The 16,333-nt window shown below is 35.7% G+C and overlaps 1 protein-coding gene across 1 annotated transcript; it reads right to left on the bottom strand.

Moving 5' to 3' along the window:
- Positions 1 to 2,385: 2,385 nt before the first annotated feature.
- LOC130014132 (voltage-dependent calcium channel type A subunit alpha-1-like) lies at positions 2,386 to 15,630 on the bottom strand. The gene is made up of 9 exons (XM_056103051.1): positions 15,531 to 15,630; positions 14,836 to 14,975; positions 13,532 to 13,623; positions 9,000 to 9,170; positions 7,221 to 7,441; positions 6,349 to 6,452; positions 5,759 to 5,934; positions 5,207 to 5,332; positions 2,386 to 2,507 (listed from the first exon to the last, which is right to left on the bottom strand). Exons 1-9 carry the CDS (start codon positions 15,621 to 15,623, stop codon positions 2,386 to 2,388), a joined length of 1,245 nt encoding a protein of 414 aa, XP_055959026.1. The 5' UTR covers positions 15,624 to 15,630.
- Between the last annotated feature and the right edge of the window lie 703 nt (positions 15,631 to 16,333).

Genomic DNA, 16,333 nt, shown 5'->3' with positions numbered 1-16,333 from the left:
ATTTATTTCAGTAATTCGCTTGCATATAGGGGTCTTTAGCAGTGGGAGGAAACCGGAGGACCTGAAAAAAAACCCAGGAGGTTGGACAGGCGACCCTACTCCTTGACATGTGCAACCGGGTAATCGAAACCACGCCAGCTGACAGACCTTATGATACAGCGCTCATGCACTAACCATTCGGCCATCCAACCCCTCTAAATTATAAAGAGCAGGCCACATAATAATCAATCATTTTTTACAGGGTTGGATTTTAGCATTAGTATGTTGGGCCGAGACAAATAACTTTTCTAACAGACTAACAATACCCCTAAAACATCAGTCATACAGTCTTATAAATTTTCCTTGAAAAAAATGTTCGATACTGTTTTTCTATAAATTAGTTTTCAAATTCCACTGGTTATATAAAAAATTAAGAAAAAAATACAAGGAGAACATTGTATTTGTTATTTCACATTATGTTAAATCGCAGACAAATGAATTCTGCTAAGAACTGATCAAGTCTTATATTCTCTAATTAGTTCTCTGGAGTAGTACCGAAAAAGTAAGTTTCAAGCCATGCTATATCTGTGTAGCGAAATTAATTCAGTTTGATTATCTCCCCTTGTTGGGAAAATTAATTTCAAGCCGTTTGGAAATTTACACACGCCGAGATAGACACCACGTAGGACTAGCACCGAAAAATTTAGTTTCGAGCCATGTGTAGAGAAATTAATTCAGTTTGATTATCTCCCCTTGTTGTAAGTTAGATTGTTGGGAGGAGTCTATTTTCAGGCTGTTTGGGAATTCCCACACACTGAGTTACACACCACGAAAGCCAAGTCACACCAATCCTGATATATCTTGATCTCCGCAACCAACCTGACCTCACCAGGGGGGCTGGGATGGCCCAGTGTTGCGCTTTGACCTCTAGCTGTCCGGTTACCTCTGGCTTGCGGTTGTGGTTTCGATCCCAGGTGTGAGCGTATGTGGCTTGGAGACAGGGGCGCCTTCTCAACCTCGTGGGTTTACTCAGGGTACTCCAGTTTCCTCCCAAAGGAAAGATCCCTGTGCTGAGATAATAGAAATAAGACAACTTGTCTGCAACATCACCTTCGATGGAAGTGGATGTTAAACACTAACAGAAGATGAAAAAGAAGACCTCACCAACCAGCCTAAAAATAGACATTGCCTGGATTCTTGTGATGCACATTAATTAGCAGTAAATCAGAATTTAACTTACATAAAAATTCTTCATGCCAAGCTGGTTGACCGTAATGTTCTGATGCTACACATGCTGTATTTAAAGCCACTAAAACAATGACAAACCAATAAAATCCCTGGGTTTTTATCATGTGACGTATTTTATACCTGAAACAACAAATGAAATGAAATGGGGTTTAACGTCCTACTGTTTTGCTTCGAACTGGGCTAATAAAGACGGGCATACGCCATACAGTATGCTACGAGGGAAATTTGGCCCGGACAGCGGCACTGCGGCCCACTCTTATATCGAATTCCAACTGTCAAGGGATCCTTTATGTGCACGCTAATGTGTACACAGGATCTCGTTTTTTTGTGCCATCCGAATGACTAGACAGCTGTCCTTGTCAATACCTGAAACAAGATGGTGATAAAATGATGTAACGGGATTTAACACAACAAATACTTCAGTTATTTTGAGACTAGCATATGGTATCTTTCATATATATAATTTGTGAGTAATATGAGCAGAGAGTTTTGCCTGAACAGTGGCATATCCACATTATTTAGAACTATTATAGTATTTTTGGAGAAAATTTGTTTGTAATATGAGCGGGGGGTTTTGATTGAACAGTGACATATCAACATAATTATGATTTATTATAGATTTGTGGGGGGGTGGGAAATTTTATAATATTATTAATATTCCCTTAATGAATGCTTACTTTTTTTTTGCACATATTTACAAAGGATCTTATGGAAGGATTCCGTGTCAAATTTTGAAATTCATACATATGAGTATTTCACTTACCTCTGCCGATAAAATTTAAAATCGAAAGTTGTAAGGGGAAAATCTCAAAATGTATATAATAGTGTACAGATTGGGATGAATATTCATAAATGTAAAAGAGAGACAGAGAGAGAAATGGGTTTTAAATTCCACTCAACACAAACTAGGTCATTTCGGGACTAACACATGGTTTAATTTTATTTCAATACTTCACTTGCGCGCAGGGGTCTTTAGCAGTGAGAAGAAACCGGAGGATCCGGAGAAAACCCACAAGGTTAGACAGGGGCTCCCCCTTCTTGTCACGTACAACCGGGGAATCGAAACCACTCCAGTTGATTCAATGACAGACCTTATGATACAGCGTGCACGTGCTAACCATTCAGTCATCCAACCCCACTATATGTAAATGAAGATTATTACCATTCACAACAATTTTGTTCTTGATATACTAACCTCACTCGTTTTTCGGCTTTCCAGAATGCACCACATTTACCAGTTGTCCTCTTACTACTAGTTTTATTTCTAACAAATGTATTTCCTGAGGGAAAACAAATAAAAAAATTGTTATTAAAATTTGTCGTGTATGTCTTTATCAATAAGTGAATCAATTCGTATGTGTATAAAGCTGAGAATGTAATCAGTTATTTGTAATGGAGGCTTAATTAACTTATCCAGACCATAATCAACTCTCGATGCCATCGATAGCCTACAATATTTAGCAGATTGGAATACATTTCTTGAAAAATAATTAAACGTAAAAATGGATAAGCGAGACTTTGTTTTCTATCGGGCCGACTTTAGTAATGATTGAGGCTAGCCTAAAATTCAAAAGCTAATATCTCGGTTCAGAGTGGAGCAATTTGACTGTAATTTTCAGCATATTCTATTGACGTTATCTATCTTTTAACTGTTATAGTGAGAACTGTCAACACTTTATCTAATCTCCCTAATGCCCCTTTAACCATTTAGCACATGGAATGACCAGAACTACTGCTATTTATTCGCTGAGAAGTACGAAAGGTGAGAATTGTACGTTTACCTCATAAAAATCTAAGTCCCTAGGTAAACTTTTTTAATCTATGCATATTTCATTTGTTGATAAATACTATGTGTTTATACCATTGTCAGGCTGCAGTTATTTATATTTCTTGTCTTTTTGTGGGTTTCATTTGTTCACATATTATTGTAGTACCACTGAACTATAAATGTACATGCATGGAGATCGTGTTTTTCTGCGATGTGGCATAGTTTTATGGAAAGGACTTCCCATTGACATCAAAAGATACGAAACATTGAACACGGAAATGAAACGAAATGGGGTTTAATGTCCTTCTGTTCTGCTCCGAACTGGGCTAATGAAGACAGGCATACGCCATACAGTGTGCTATGATGGAAATTTTGCCCGGACAGCGGCGCTAAACATTAACACATTTAAGTCACAGCTAAAGACATTAATCTTCAAGCAAATATATGTCTAGCACTCTTGAGCAGTTTACTACAAAGAACTGCGCTCTACAAATTCATAATTTATTATATTATTATTATTATGTCTTAAAATCGCAACATTCGACTTCCCCTTTAGAGCATATAAACAAGCATGTGTCGCTATAAGCGCCTGATAATCAAAATCTGACGGAATCAAAGATTATCCACCACTGATATTGTTGTTTTGGTTCGGGAGCCATGGTGGCTAGGTGGTTAAGACACTGGCTCGCTAGCCTGGAGGTCGGGTGTTTGATCCCTGCATTGGCCGAGAAAGTACATCCAGATTTTCCGACGTGGTTTCCCCTTGTCAGTGGTGCAGAATGGAGGGCCTGACAAGGACAGTTGTCTAGTCCTTCGGATGAGACGGAAAATCGAGGTCCCGTGTATATATTGGAATGCACGTAAAAGATCCCCTGGCAGTTGGAATTCGATATAAGAGTAGGCGATAGTGCCGCTGCCAGGGCAAAATTTCCCTCATAGCACACTGTATGGCGTATGCCCGTCTTCATTAGCCCAGTATAGGAGCAGAACAGTAGGACGTTAAACCCCATTTCATTTCATTTTGTTGTTTTGGTTCCTTAATCAAATTTTAATTAATCAATTTAAGTAGATTTTAGGGTCGAATTAGGCTGTAAAAAATTAGATATTGTCAGAATAATACACTATCTGGATAAAAGACTTCAAGTAGTAAAGCAGCTCTCCAGATTTAATAAAATCTAAATATTAATTGTATTGTGTATAAGCATAATCTACCTATAGTATTATATTTAAATATTATATTTAATAAAATCTAAATATTGTATTGTGAAGTATAATCTACGTATAGTATTATGTATTGTTTAATGGTTGAGAGCGAGACATTAAAGATGGGTTCCCAGAAAAGTATTTATCGGGTGGTTATTTCCAATAAAAGTATGGCAATTTTGGTATATATAGAAAGTAGAGATATCCAATCTCACTAGAAAAATACTGGATTCCCCGAAAAACACTCATGGAGCGTATACAGGACAAAAATGTAAGGGTTCCCCTAATCGACAGCCCGACGATTAGGAATTTCTGCACACGTGATGTCAAAGGTCACACGCGAACATTGAGCGCTTGATGTACAAGTTGATAAACTTTATGAAGAGTTAGACGTACAACACTGACTGAGATAAAAATGACGGAAAAAGACGCGGGTAGTGGATAATCTGAGAATTTAATTAGGATTCGATATTTGTAATAAATAGTAAGCGATTAAAGACAACATCGTCTTATGTATGCAATGGATTCTACTCTGACTTCCAAGGGAGGTAAGTCACTTGACGTAAATATGACCTTGTTTGATCAAATTTTTATAGCAGGGCATTCCTTTGCAATTAGAATGTTTGAGAAGGATTTGAAGCAAAATTATGACAAATTAATTAGTCTGAATATGTTTTTAGTCCATATATACCCTTAAATCACCCAGTTTGTACGCGGGAATGTATCTTTAAGTAATATATTGTAACCACAAGAGGGCTGTAGGCCCGAGTGTTTTTACAATATATTACGCAATGTCTTAAGCTCGAGACCATTAAACGACTTAAAATACAGACACTCCACACATGCTTTTACAGTGAAATACGTCACATGAGTCCAATATTTCACTAGTATAAATAATGTACAATTGGCAAGTTGCCTGTATGATGATTTGAAATAATGGTACGCCAACATAAAAGGGTGACATCACATCTGTATTTTAAATTTCAATATTGTATTATGTATATTTACCTATAGTATTATATTTTCCTATTGTTACACCTGATAATAGATCATCCTCCATAGGCTCGTTATTATCGTCATCCGTTTCTTCACCTTTTAACTGTTTCATTTTTCTAGCCGCTGCTCTCCGTCGAGCTGACAAAATATAAAATGAAACTAGTGAAAGCTTCTACCTAGTAAACTTAATCTTCCAGAACCACGTTAAAGATGAATTATATAGAACTAAATGTGCCAATTGCAGATCTTGATTTTGGCTTCAAATGACAAGCCTATAATCAACTCTAACGATATGATGGATAATTTAGACTTGGCATTGGTTTTCGAGCAACATTTTGCTACATCTTAAAACAGTCATAAATTCACCGAGAATAAAGTAATTTGAATGATATTTTCAATATATTCATTTTTCGTTCTATATTTTTGATCTATTATAGCATCTTTGAATAAAATATGTCCAAAATTATAAAATGAAAGCAGTTATACCACAAACATGGGTCAAGACATTTGTGGCTATAGCAAAACATTCTACAATTTTGGCAAAAAATAAGGATAAAAAAATACCTTCTATAATTTTATATTTTTCTTCTTCTGTTGTTCGATCTTCGGTTAAAATGACTTCTTCTGCTTTACAGATCCACTCTAAGTAACCGTTTAACTCTCGTTCTATTTGTTGCTGACGGCGTAATTTAAAAAAAGCTCGTCTATTTTCTACTCGCTCTCTTTCTTTGGCAAATTCACTGAAATTTGAAGGGAAGATATTGTACACAAAACGGAATGGACTTGGGTTTAATGTTTTCGTCAACATTTGGTTATTTTGAGACAAATATTAGGCGAATTTTATTTCTATAGCTATACGTCACGCAGGGTGGGGTGCTAGGTAGAAGAATTCCACCTAAGAAGAATTTTTTGTCCTATTCGAAAAACTATGCACCCTTTCATATCAAATCTTTGTTCTAAATTATATACAATTGGTTATTTTAAGACAAATGTATGGTGAATTTTATTTCTATAGCTATACGTCACGCAGGGTGGGGAGCTAGGTAGAAGAATTCCACCCAAATTAAATCTTTGTTGTAAATTATATACAATGTGTAGCAGCATCATGGTATGCGAAATATATATAGGCAAACAAGTAATTAAATCTAACTTACCCACTGAGAACACCAAGAACTAGATTTAACATGAAAAACGAGCCCAAAACAATAAGAGGTATAAAATATAAAAAATTAAAAATGTTTCCTAAGGCGTCATTTGCCTGAAAAAGAAAGAAAATCAGCAACATAATAAAAATCATATCAATAATAGAAAATAAATTTATAAAAAAACTTTTGGAATAAACAAATTTGAATATTTGGCTAGCATTATTTCATAGTCTTGTAATGAAATTTGGAATTTTACTTTGAGGTGGATGTTCAACATAAAGTTCTGAATGACTAATCTTACCTCAACCCCCTTGTCTATATAGTATCCCTTTATATATTGTTATGACAAGTAACAATGTTACAAACCAACCAAAGGCATCCTAGTTAGCAAAATTATGGACACCAGCACTTCAATCTAACTGATCGATTGTCAAACCTCTGTACAACCCGGGTAAGCATGCTACCGATCCCAGTAACACATTCCCAAACCCCGTCAAGAGGCCAACCTCGGTAATCCCGCCAATTAGTAACCATGGAAAACCCACCTGGGTTTTGGAATAGTATAAATAAAAATGCCCGCTATATGAGTCCAATCTGAACGAAACTAGTCACTGACATCCAGGATAACCTGGTCGTCATAGTCACTGTTATCTCTTACAATTCTTTAATGTATACACATCATGATCTATACTAGTATTTGTGACTGTCATATGTCTGTCCATCTGCTGTCCCGAGGCTGAAATTTGGTGTATATGGGTAAAGTGGACCGGGTAGTAACATAGGGCTGGTGGCTATAGCCTACCACTTCCAGGGCCATTTTTGGACCCCAGACGAACCCGGGCATGCTTTTATAAATATTATAATGTATGGTTTACACTTACATAATACAATACTGTTGTCCATCCTTCCATTGTTATACACTGAAACACGGTTAACATAGCGAAACCTATATTATCAAAACTAGTAATACCATCGTTAGGACCCTTCCATCCGTCCCGACACTCGGAGACGTTATGTTGACATCTAAAACCACCGTATGAACTAATATAATAGTCTGTAGCACACGGTCTTATACTTTCTTCATCTCCTAGATCTATGTCATCTATAATATATAAAATATCAAACATTGTTAATATCAAACATTGTTAATATCAAACAATGTTTGAAACCTCATTAATATCAAACATTGTTACTATCAAACATTATTACTATCAAACATTATTACTATCAAACATTCAAACATTGTTAATATCAAACATTCAAACATTGTTAATATCAAACAATGTTTGAAACCTCATTAATATCAAACATTGTTAATATCAAACCTTGGTTATATCAAACATTGTCAGAGTGAGAAATGCCATTTTGAGACAAGCATGTTTAGATCTATGTCATCTAGAATATATATATTCACAAAGTATTCTCAGACCTCAGTTAAGAATTTACTCAACTTTCAATCACTGTTTAGGAGAAATATCTTTGATCCAGAAAAGCAAAACTTTGCACATAGTTTCTTATTGATGTATTGGATACATTAAAACAACAAAAGTTTGATAAAGGGCTATATTTTAGTTAGAATAAGGTGAACAATTTTGAGTAAATTCTTAACCTAAGTCTGAGAATACTTTGTGAATTCGGGGCCAGATCCACACATGAGGGCTCAGTGAAATATTTTGATGTAAACCTCACATCTTGCTTATTGTTATCCATTTCAGTTACAGGTAGCCACATAACTTGAGTTATCGTATATTCCATCAAATGAATGCCCTACAAACTGTCAATCCCACACCTCATAATTACACATCACTGGTCTCGATCCAGCGTAACACACATTTTAAAACATACAGATATCACAAGGTAAGCCATGTGTTATAATAGATGGAGAGGAGAAAGGAAATGAGTAGTCACGCTTGAATGGTCATGACAGTATACAATGTAGATTCAGTAATATGTGTATATAAACATTAATATATACTCAGGGGCGGATCTAGAAATTTTGAAAAGGGGGGTGGGCTGCAAAATGAAGGCATTGACTGCGGAGACGGGGCCACCGCTGTGGGAGGGGGGGCCAAGAAAATTATCCGTCATTTCCTTGCATCTGTAGCCATTCCAAGAGCTATTTCCCAGACTGGTGTGTTTGAGTCGATGGTTTGAGTCATTTGGGATCCCTACAACGGGTTGGGAACAGACATATTTGAGTCTGAGAAAAGACACTTTCAGCAGTAAAAAAGGGCACTGTCGAAAATTAGGGGGGTGCGCGCCCCTCGCGCCCCCCATTGAATCCGCCTCTGATACTCATATTGACCAGGTATCTTGAGAGAGAGAAGGGGGTGGTTAACGTCCACGTGACACAAACTAGGTCATTTTAGGACTAACATATGGTTCAATTTAATTTCAATAATTTGCATGCACATAGGGTTCTGTAGCAGTGGAAGGAAACCGGACCACCCGGAGAAAACCCACGATGTCGGACAGAGGACTCTACTCCTTGTCATGTACAACCTTGGAATCGAAACCACACCTAGTTGACTCAATGACAGACTTTATGATACAACGCGCATGCGCTAACCATTCAGCCATCCAACCCCACACACCACACACAAACCAAACAAGATTTTTCTTAGTTCAGTGTCTGTGCTATTATAAGATTTCTGACTTACCTTCACTTTGAGAATATTTGGTTCCCTTTTTGAAACAAGCGTTGTGGAAAGCACCAGCGTAGAATTCTAAGCCAATAATAGCAAATATAATGATGGCGAATAATACGAGTAGACATACTTGTAATAAAGGGGCCATAGCCCTTATAATGGACTTCAAGACAACCTGTAGACCTATATTAGAAAAAAAACCATAATTATTACAAATCTTGAAATTCTAATGAAAGGGTATCTAGGTTTTACAGTAATTTTGACATGTTAATTTAATCTAAAGAATGTTTAAATAATCAAAACAAATTATTTCAAATCTTCAAAATAAATTATAGCGAAAAAGATACCTTTATGCTTTTCAGTAATATCAACATTTCATTTAAGGTAAATCTAATGAATTATACATGTTATCAAAAGAATAATGAGGTATATGAGAGTATACAAATTTATCGTTAATTAAAATACAGATCCAACCATCTTATTCAAGATTTGGTCAGATTTTCATGTTGTTGTTTGTAGAGTTTACAGTTTGCTTCCATCCAATTTTTGAATATCCTGAATTTCCTGTGGGAGGAAACCGGAGTACCCAGAGTATACCCATGAAGTTGAGATGGCGTACCTATCTCCAAGCCACATACACTCACACCAAAGATCGAAACCAAAAGCCAGGGTTGACAAGCTTCTAGAACTCGAAGCAATACACTCTAGACCACCACAACCCCGACCCAATATCACATCACACTATTCAGTTTAAATATGCCCACTTTAATTGGTGATAACTCTCTCTTATTGGTCAGAATATTGTAAGTGGTAAACGAAACAATGAAAATCTGATCAAACCATTATTAATTCCTGAATTCCAAGATGGGGGATTTCGGAAATGTTGGACATTTATCATAATTTCTAAGTATACATAAATATCAAATTACTATAGTTTAAATTCTATATCACCATGCACTATGAGTGGAATTAAATTTTGATTAGACCAATAATGTTTTCAATTTAAATCCAATTTATTTTCACCATCAACCAAGTTGGATTTAGTATTTATCGTTAATATTTTATTTATATAAATATATCATTAACACCAATAGGATCATAATAAATGAAGAGCTCTTTTAAACAATACAAACGCCACCAAAACTATGGAAGCCTCTTCTCGACAACACAATATTCTGGTCATTTTGAGACAAACATATGATATGTTTCATTCCAATGGTTACGCACAATGCGAAGAGTGGGAATCTTGCCCGAATGGCAGTGCTTAAATATACATCAACATGTACACATGACCATGGTTTTCCACAGCAACTGGGCACACTATTATGTCAGGTACGCCACACCCCTGACAAGATTGAACCTAGGATGTTTGCATAGTCGAGAGCACCTGACTGCTCAACCACCAGAACTCCCACATCTTGCGCAACACATTATCATACATTATCAAAAAAAACCCAAAACACACGCTACTTAAAGTTCATCAGGATTTTCACTCCACTTAAGCATTACTCGTGTTTGCCCAAAAATGCCTCACTGTCAAGTACGTGTCAGACTCGATCCCGGTGTTGATCATCGATACCTCGCTAAAAAGGATGTGTCAGACTCGATTCCGATATTGATCGTCAATCGAGAAAGTTCATCATGATTTTCCAGCCTGGTTTCACTATGTAATAGCACACATCATGGTGGATACCTGTCTTCATTGGTCTGTCTGGTGCAGACATTAAGCTCTATTTCATTTCATTTGAATAACGAAATAGTATTTACCCTACTTTAAAACACACAACCTAAACATTAATTTAAAATTAATGCTGTCTGTTTTTCCTAAAAAATGAAATGAAATGAAATGGGGTTTAACGTCCTACTGTTCTGCTCCTATACTGGGCTAATGAAGACGGGCATACGCCATACAGTGTGCTATGAGGGAAATTTTGCCCGGGCAGCAGCACTACGGCCTACTCTTATATCGAATTCCAACTGCCAAGGGATCTTTTACGTGCATGCCAATGTGTACACGGGACCTCGGTTTTTCATCCCATCCGAACGACTAGACAGCTGTCATTGTTAGCCCCTCCATCCTGCATCACTGACAAGGGGAAAACCTCGCCGGAAAATCTGAAGGAATTTTTTCCTAAAAGAGCTCTTCAAATATATACAAATATGAAATATAATAGTTATGAAAAATGAAAATGAAAGAATATAATAAAAAAGGGGAACCTACTTGGTATGCCCGAGACTAATTTTAACGGTCGTAAAACTCGGACAGCTCTTAACGTTCTCAAATCAAATGAGGAAGACGCAGTGGAAGTTGTAACAATGGTTATAAACCTATGGGGAAAGGAAATTAAAAAAAAAACATCACCAGGAAACCCAATTCAAAATAAAGCAAATCCAGGGTTGCATCAATGGGAAAACTCAATTAAAACCAGCATATATGTTTGACTTGCAGTGGTGGAATTTTGTGAAGATTTATAAAAATTGAAATTGAAAATCAATTTTAAATTTGGTGTATGGTATGCAAGGGTTAAATACCCTATATACACTGTAACCCAGGTATCATTTAATCTTGTGTATCTGGCACTAATTTCTTTCACATTAATTTAATATGAAATCTTTGTTTAAAAATTCATAAAAATCATTTAAAATCATCTAATTTGTACTCTTGTTCAGTTTAAAGCTGACCATTCAATTTTGATAATGGGTGTCCAATTTACAAGCGTTTAATTTCTCGATTTGATATTAAAGGAATGTGAAAGAAATTAGTGCTAGATACACCAAGATTAAATGATACCCGAGTTACAGTGATGCAAACAAAAAGATATGCTGATTAAGTTAAAACCATTCACCATTGGGGTTTGACTGTTGCCATCACAATTGCTAAGTTGTTAAGCTATGAAATTTAATATCCAGCTTAAAAAGATTAGGGAAATCCAGGGAACTTTACATAAAAAAACCAAAAACATTAAGCACTTTTCAAGACAATAGGCTCATATGAATGATAAGAATGATAAAATGTAGTATTTCATGTATCCATGACAATCTGTAACCATGACAACTACATATATGTGGATGGAATTCCCTTATGTCCATTCTACAACCACAGCAGCTAGGGATATGATAAGAATGATAAAATGTAGTATTTCTTGTAACCATGACAACTACATATATGCGGAGGGAATTCCCTTAAGTCCATTCTACAACCACAGCAGCTAGGGATATTATAATTCCCCTCATACTGTGAAGGGGAAGTAACTCTTACTCTGAACTCCTGTGACTAATTTTAATGGTCGTAAAACTCGTAATGAACGGATGGCGGCCTGGTCTAATGATGGATATAAGTAATCTAAGAACCTGTTGATATTAAAATATGTTCACTATTTATCATTATGTCATTCATTCATTTTCCATTTCTTTTATGCCAGTCCAGTCTGTATTTTTTTTTTTTGAAATAAAAATAACCATTCCCCAGTCCTAGGCAAAATCCGACCATATAAGGACTAAAGGTGTTAATCGTGTCATTAATAGATACTGGAAATAATTAATATCATTTCCCTCTCTACACAGAGGGAGAGAAATGGGGTTTAACATCCACTTAACACAAACTAGGTCATTTCGGGACTTACATACAGTTCAATTTTATTTCAATAATTCGCTTGCTCATAGGGGTCTTTAGCAGTGGGAGGAAACCGAAAGACACGGAGAAAACTCACAAGGTTGGACAGGCATCCCTAATCTTTATCGCGTACAATCGGGGAATCGAAACCTCGGCAGTTGACTCAATGACGGACCTTATGATATAACGTCATTGAGTCAACTGGCATGGTTTCGTTTCCCCGGTTGTACGTGACAAGGAGTAGGGTCGAATGTCCAACCTCGTGGGTTTTCTCCGGGTCCTCTGGTTTCCTCCCACTGCTAAAGACCCCAACGCTAAACCCCATTTCTCTATCTCTTAAATCATCCAAGCAATCACATTCAACCAAATACAAGCTTTCTCTCGACGTAACAAGACATTTATTAAAAGAAATATGTTTAAAGTTACAATTTCATATTTTCTAAGAAAATTATTTCTATGTCTTTTGCTCAATAAGTTGTCAACTCACTATTATACGATCATAGGTGTCGTTCTCACATTAAAAACTCATTTACACCGGAAATAATAACACAATATCCTCCCTTGTTTTCTATTCTGCACCATGGAGTAGCTATCCTCAAACGTTTGAATTTGAAGAGGAAAATGATATTTTTGCCAATTTCTCAGCTGGCAATAGTGAATTATAGGATTAATAGGATTATTCTTTAACAAGGTAGGACTGTTTATAGATACCATCTCTTTTAAGGCTTTATTTTAATAAATTTTAAAAATATAGCGTAAAAATATGAAATTGCAACTTTAAGCTTAATACCTACACCCATAAAAAAAATAATGTTAGGGTTGGCATTATCCTTGTGCAAAAGTAGGGGAGGGGGGAGGGAAGGGGATCACCCGGGAAACCAAATTGATTTGAAAAGCTGCCAACAAAATGCCATTTGCTAAAATGTCTTACTTTGCACTCCATTGATTAGTTTTAACGGCCGTAAGACCCGCAAAGATCTTACGGCCCCTTGGTCTAAGAAGGGCAAGATATAGCCGAGACACCTGCAGGGGTCACAGAAAGAAAAAAAAGGTTTTCAAAAATATTTCAAGAAAGAAGCCTTTACATTGGTTAAGAAATGAAACTTGTTCTAGGATTTTAACCCCCAACCAACGAAAAGACCACATCCTTAAAACATTTTAGTTTAAAGGAGCTAAATCGTTACTATTTTTGATCTAGAAATTGACACAAATGGGTCGCAACGTATATAATAATGTAATGTGAATGTATATAAACTGATTTACATTCAATCGTTTGTTTTTACTGCAATTTCTAATCAGTTATGTTCGGCGAAATACGCCAGAAGTCTCAATCCAATAGCAATCTCTAGTGTCTGGTTATTCCAGTCTATACCGATAGTATTTATTGCGCATGCTCTCCAGATAAGATTATGATGTCACCGTTTGACATGACTTGTGGAATATATCTAGCCTCCTTCTACGAGTCCCTTGTTAAAAATGGCGCTGAAATGCACCATGGTACACGATTCGTGTACCAACAGTAAAATGTTTATTTTGTCTTAATTATTGGATATCAGAAGCCCATCTTTTCCCCGTAAGATCACAACATCAATGTTGATTTAAACCGACAAATACTTCGTGTTTTCAATGTCGAAGATTTTGGATGATATTGAGTTAGAGACTTAGCTACTTTAAATTATTAAGAGAGTCCCGCAATGCAAATGATTTCTCTTAATCAGATCAACTGATTATCAATACTATGAAAAAAAAACCCCACATACATTCAAAATACGAACAGGCATAATAACTTCAATACTTTAAATTCAATGATATTCTAGCTAAAGCTGCTGATGGTTGCTTGATAAATTTTTTTTATCCCTAGCAGCTTTAAATTTCTTACAGAAACCAAGGAAATAAAATATTTCTCATTATCTATAATTATTTAGATACTTGAAAAAAATAAGAGAGCGAAAATACTCTGATAACTAGAAATTAATTTCAGCAGCTTTAAATTTTTAACAGAAACCAAGAAAAAAAAATATTTCTTGTTACATGTTTCTATATCTATTCTTAAAACATTTAGAACAAAAAAGCTCTGATAATCAGAAACTATTTTCAGCAGCCTTAAACTTTTAACAGAAACCAAGGAAAAAAAAATATTTCTTGTTGCATGTATCTATTTATATTCCTAAAACATTAAGAACAAAAAAGCTCTGATGATCTAAAATTATTGTTTTTAAAAAGTACTATACATACCCCGTAACTACTACTATAAAATCCATTATATTCCAGACGTTCCGTAAGTAGGAACCTTTATGCAATACAAAACCTAAAGCTAATATTTTTAAAGACGCTTCCACACAAAATATACCAAGAAAATATGCCTCTGTTGCTTCCTGTAAAATAAAAAAAAGTTTTCGTTATATCTCAGTTTTTATTCAAGTCTTTACCATACATTTCTCACAATTACAGCCCAGTAGGAACTGATTTTTAGAGGGGTGGGGTTGGGGGGTACGTCAGAGAGAGAGAGAGAAATGGGGTTTAATGTCCACTCGACACAAACTTATAGTTTAAATTTATTTTAATAATTCGCTTGCGCATAGGGGTCTTTCTAGCAGTGGGAGGAAACCGGAGGACCCGGAGAAAACCCAAATGGTCGGACAAGGGGTGTACGCCAATGAGCACTGGTGGACCTTGGTCTTTCATATCATCCGAAAAAGGCGTAACTTCTTTTAGTCAGGTCCTTGCACCCTTGACAAGGGGAATCCAGATTGGACCTTTCAGTTTTGGTGACTTTGATATTCATGACTAATTTGTAAGAGCATAAATCTCGGCATCAGCAGAGAAGAAATTGGGAATTTCTGAAATTTATGAAATCAGTGGTCGGCCTATTATCATTCAAATTCTAGTAAAACTACTTGGAGAATCATACATAAATTAAATGAACTTACCAGTTGTACTGCAAGAGGTGTTTTGTCGTGCGCTGGTAAATGTTCTTCTAAGGCTAAAACTATACAATTGGCAATGATGGTAAGGAGGACCATATACTCGAACGGCGTGAACGAAAGTTAAGGAAATTAATTTATTGAATTTTTTTTTTTTTTTTTGTTACACAAATCTGATACACAATTATGCCTAAATTCTTCCCCACTCTCACAACACATATTAAAATTTTCCCCAGACTCCTCACACAGTCATTTTTACAACAATATAAAATTTTCAGCCATTCTCACAAAATGCAACAAATTCTATGTCACACAAATAAAATTTGTGCTTGTCTGCGATATCACCTCGGTGGAAGCGGACGTAAAATACAACTAACTCATCATCAATAAAATTTGTCTGACAAGGCACTAAATTTCCATTCACTTTGACAAAATATAAAACTTTCATTCATTCCATAAAAAATATAAAATTCCATTCATTCCTACAAAATATAAAATTTCATTCATTCCAACAAAATATAAAATATCATTCATTCCTATATAATTCTCTGTCAATCGCACAAATTAGACATTTTTTAGTAATTCTCACAATATATATATGCTAAAAATTTTCTGTAATCCTCACTAGTATAACATTTCCAATCATTTTCTCAATTTTTTATTTGTTCAGTCACCTTTACCTTCACCGAGAGAGAGGGAGGGAGGGTTTAACATCTACTCCACACAAACCAGGTCATTTCAGGTCTAACATATGATTCAGTTTTTTTATTTCAATAATTTGCTTGCGCATAGGGGTCTTCAGCAGTGGG

The sequence above is a fragment of the Patella vulgata genome, chromosome 1 (genome assembly GCF_932274485.2).
Source record: "Patella vulgata chromosome 1, xgPatVulg1.2, whole genome shotgun sequence".
In the NCBI taxonomy this organism is placed as follows: domain Eukaryota; kingdom Metazoa; phylum Mollusca; class Gastropoda; family Patellidae; genus Patella; species Patella vulgata.
This window is presented reverse-complemented; position numbering and strand designations above follow the sequence as displayed.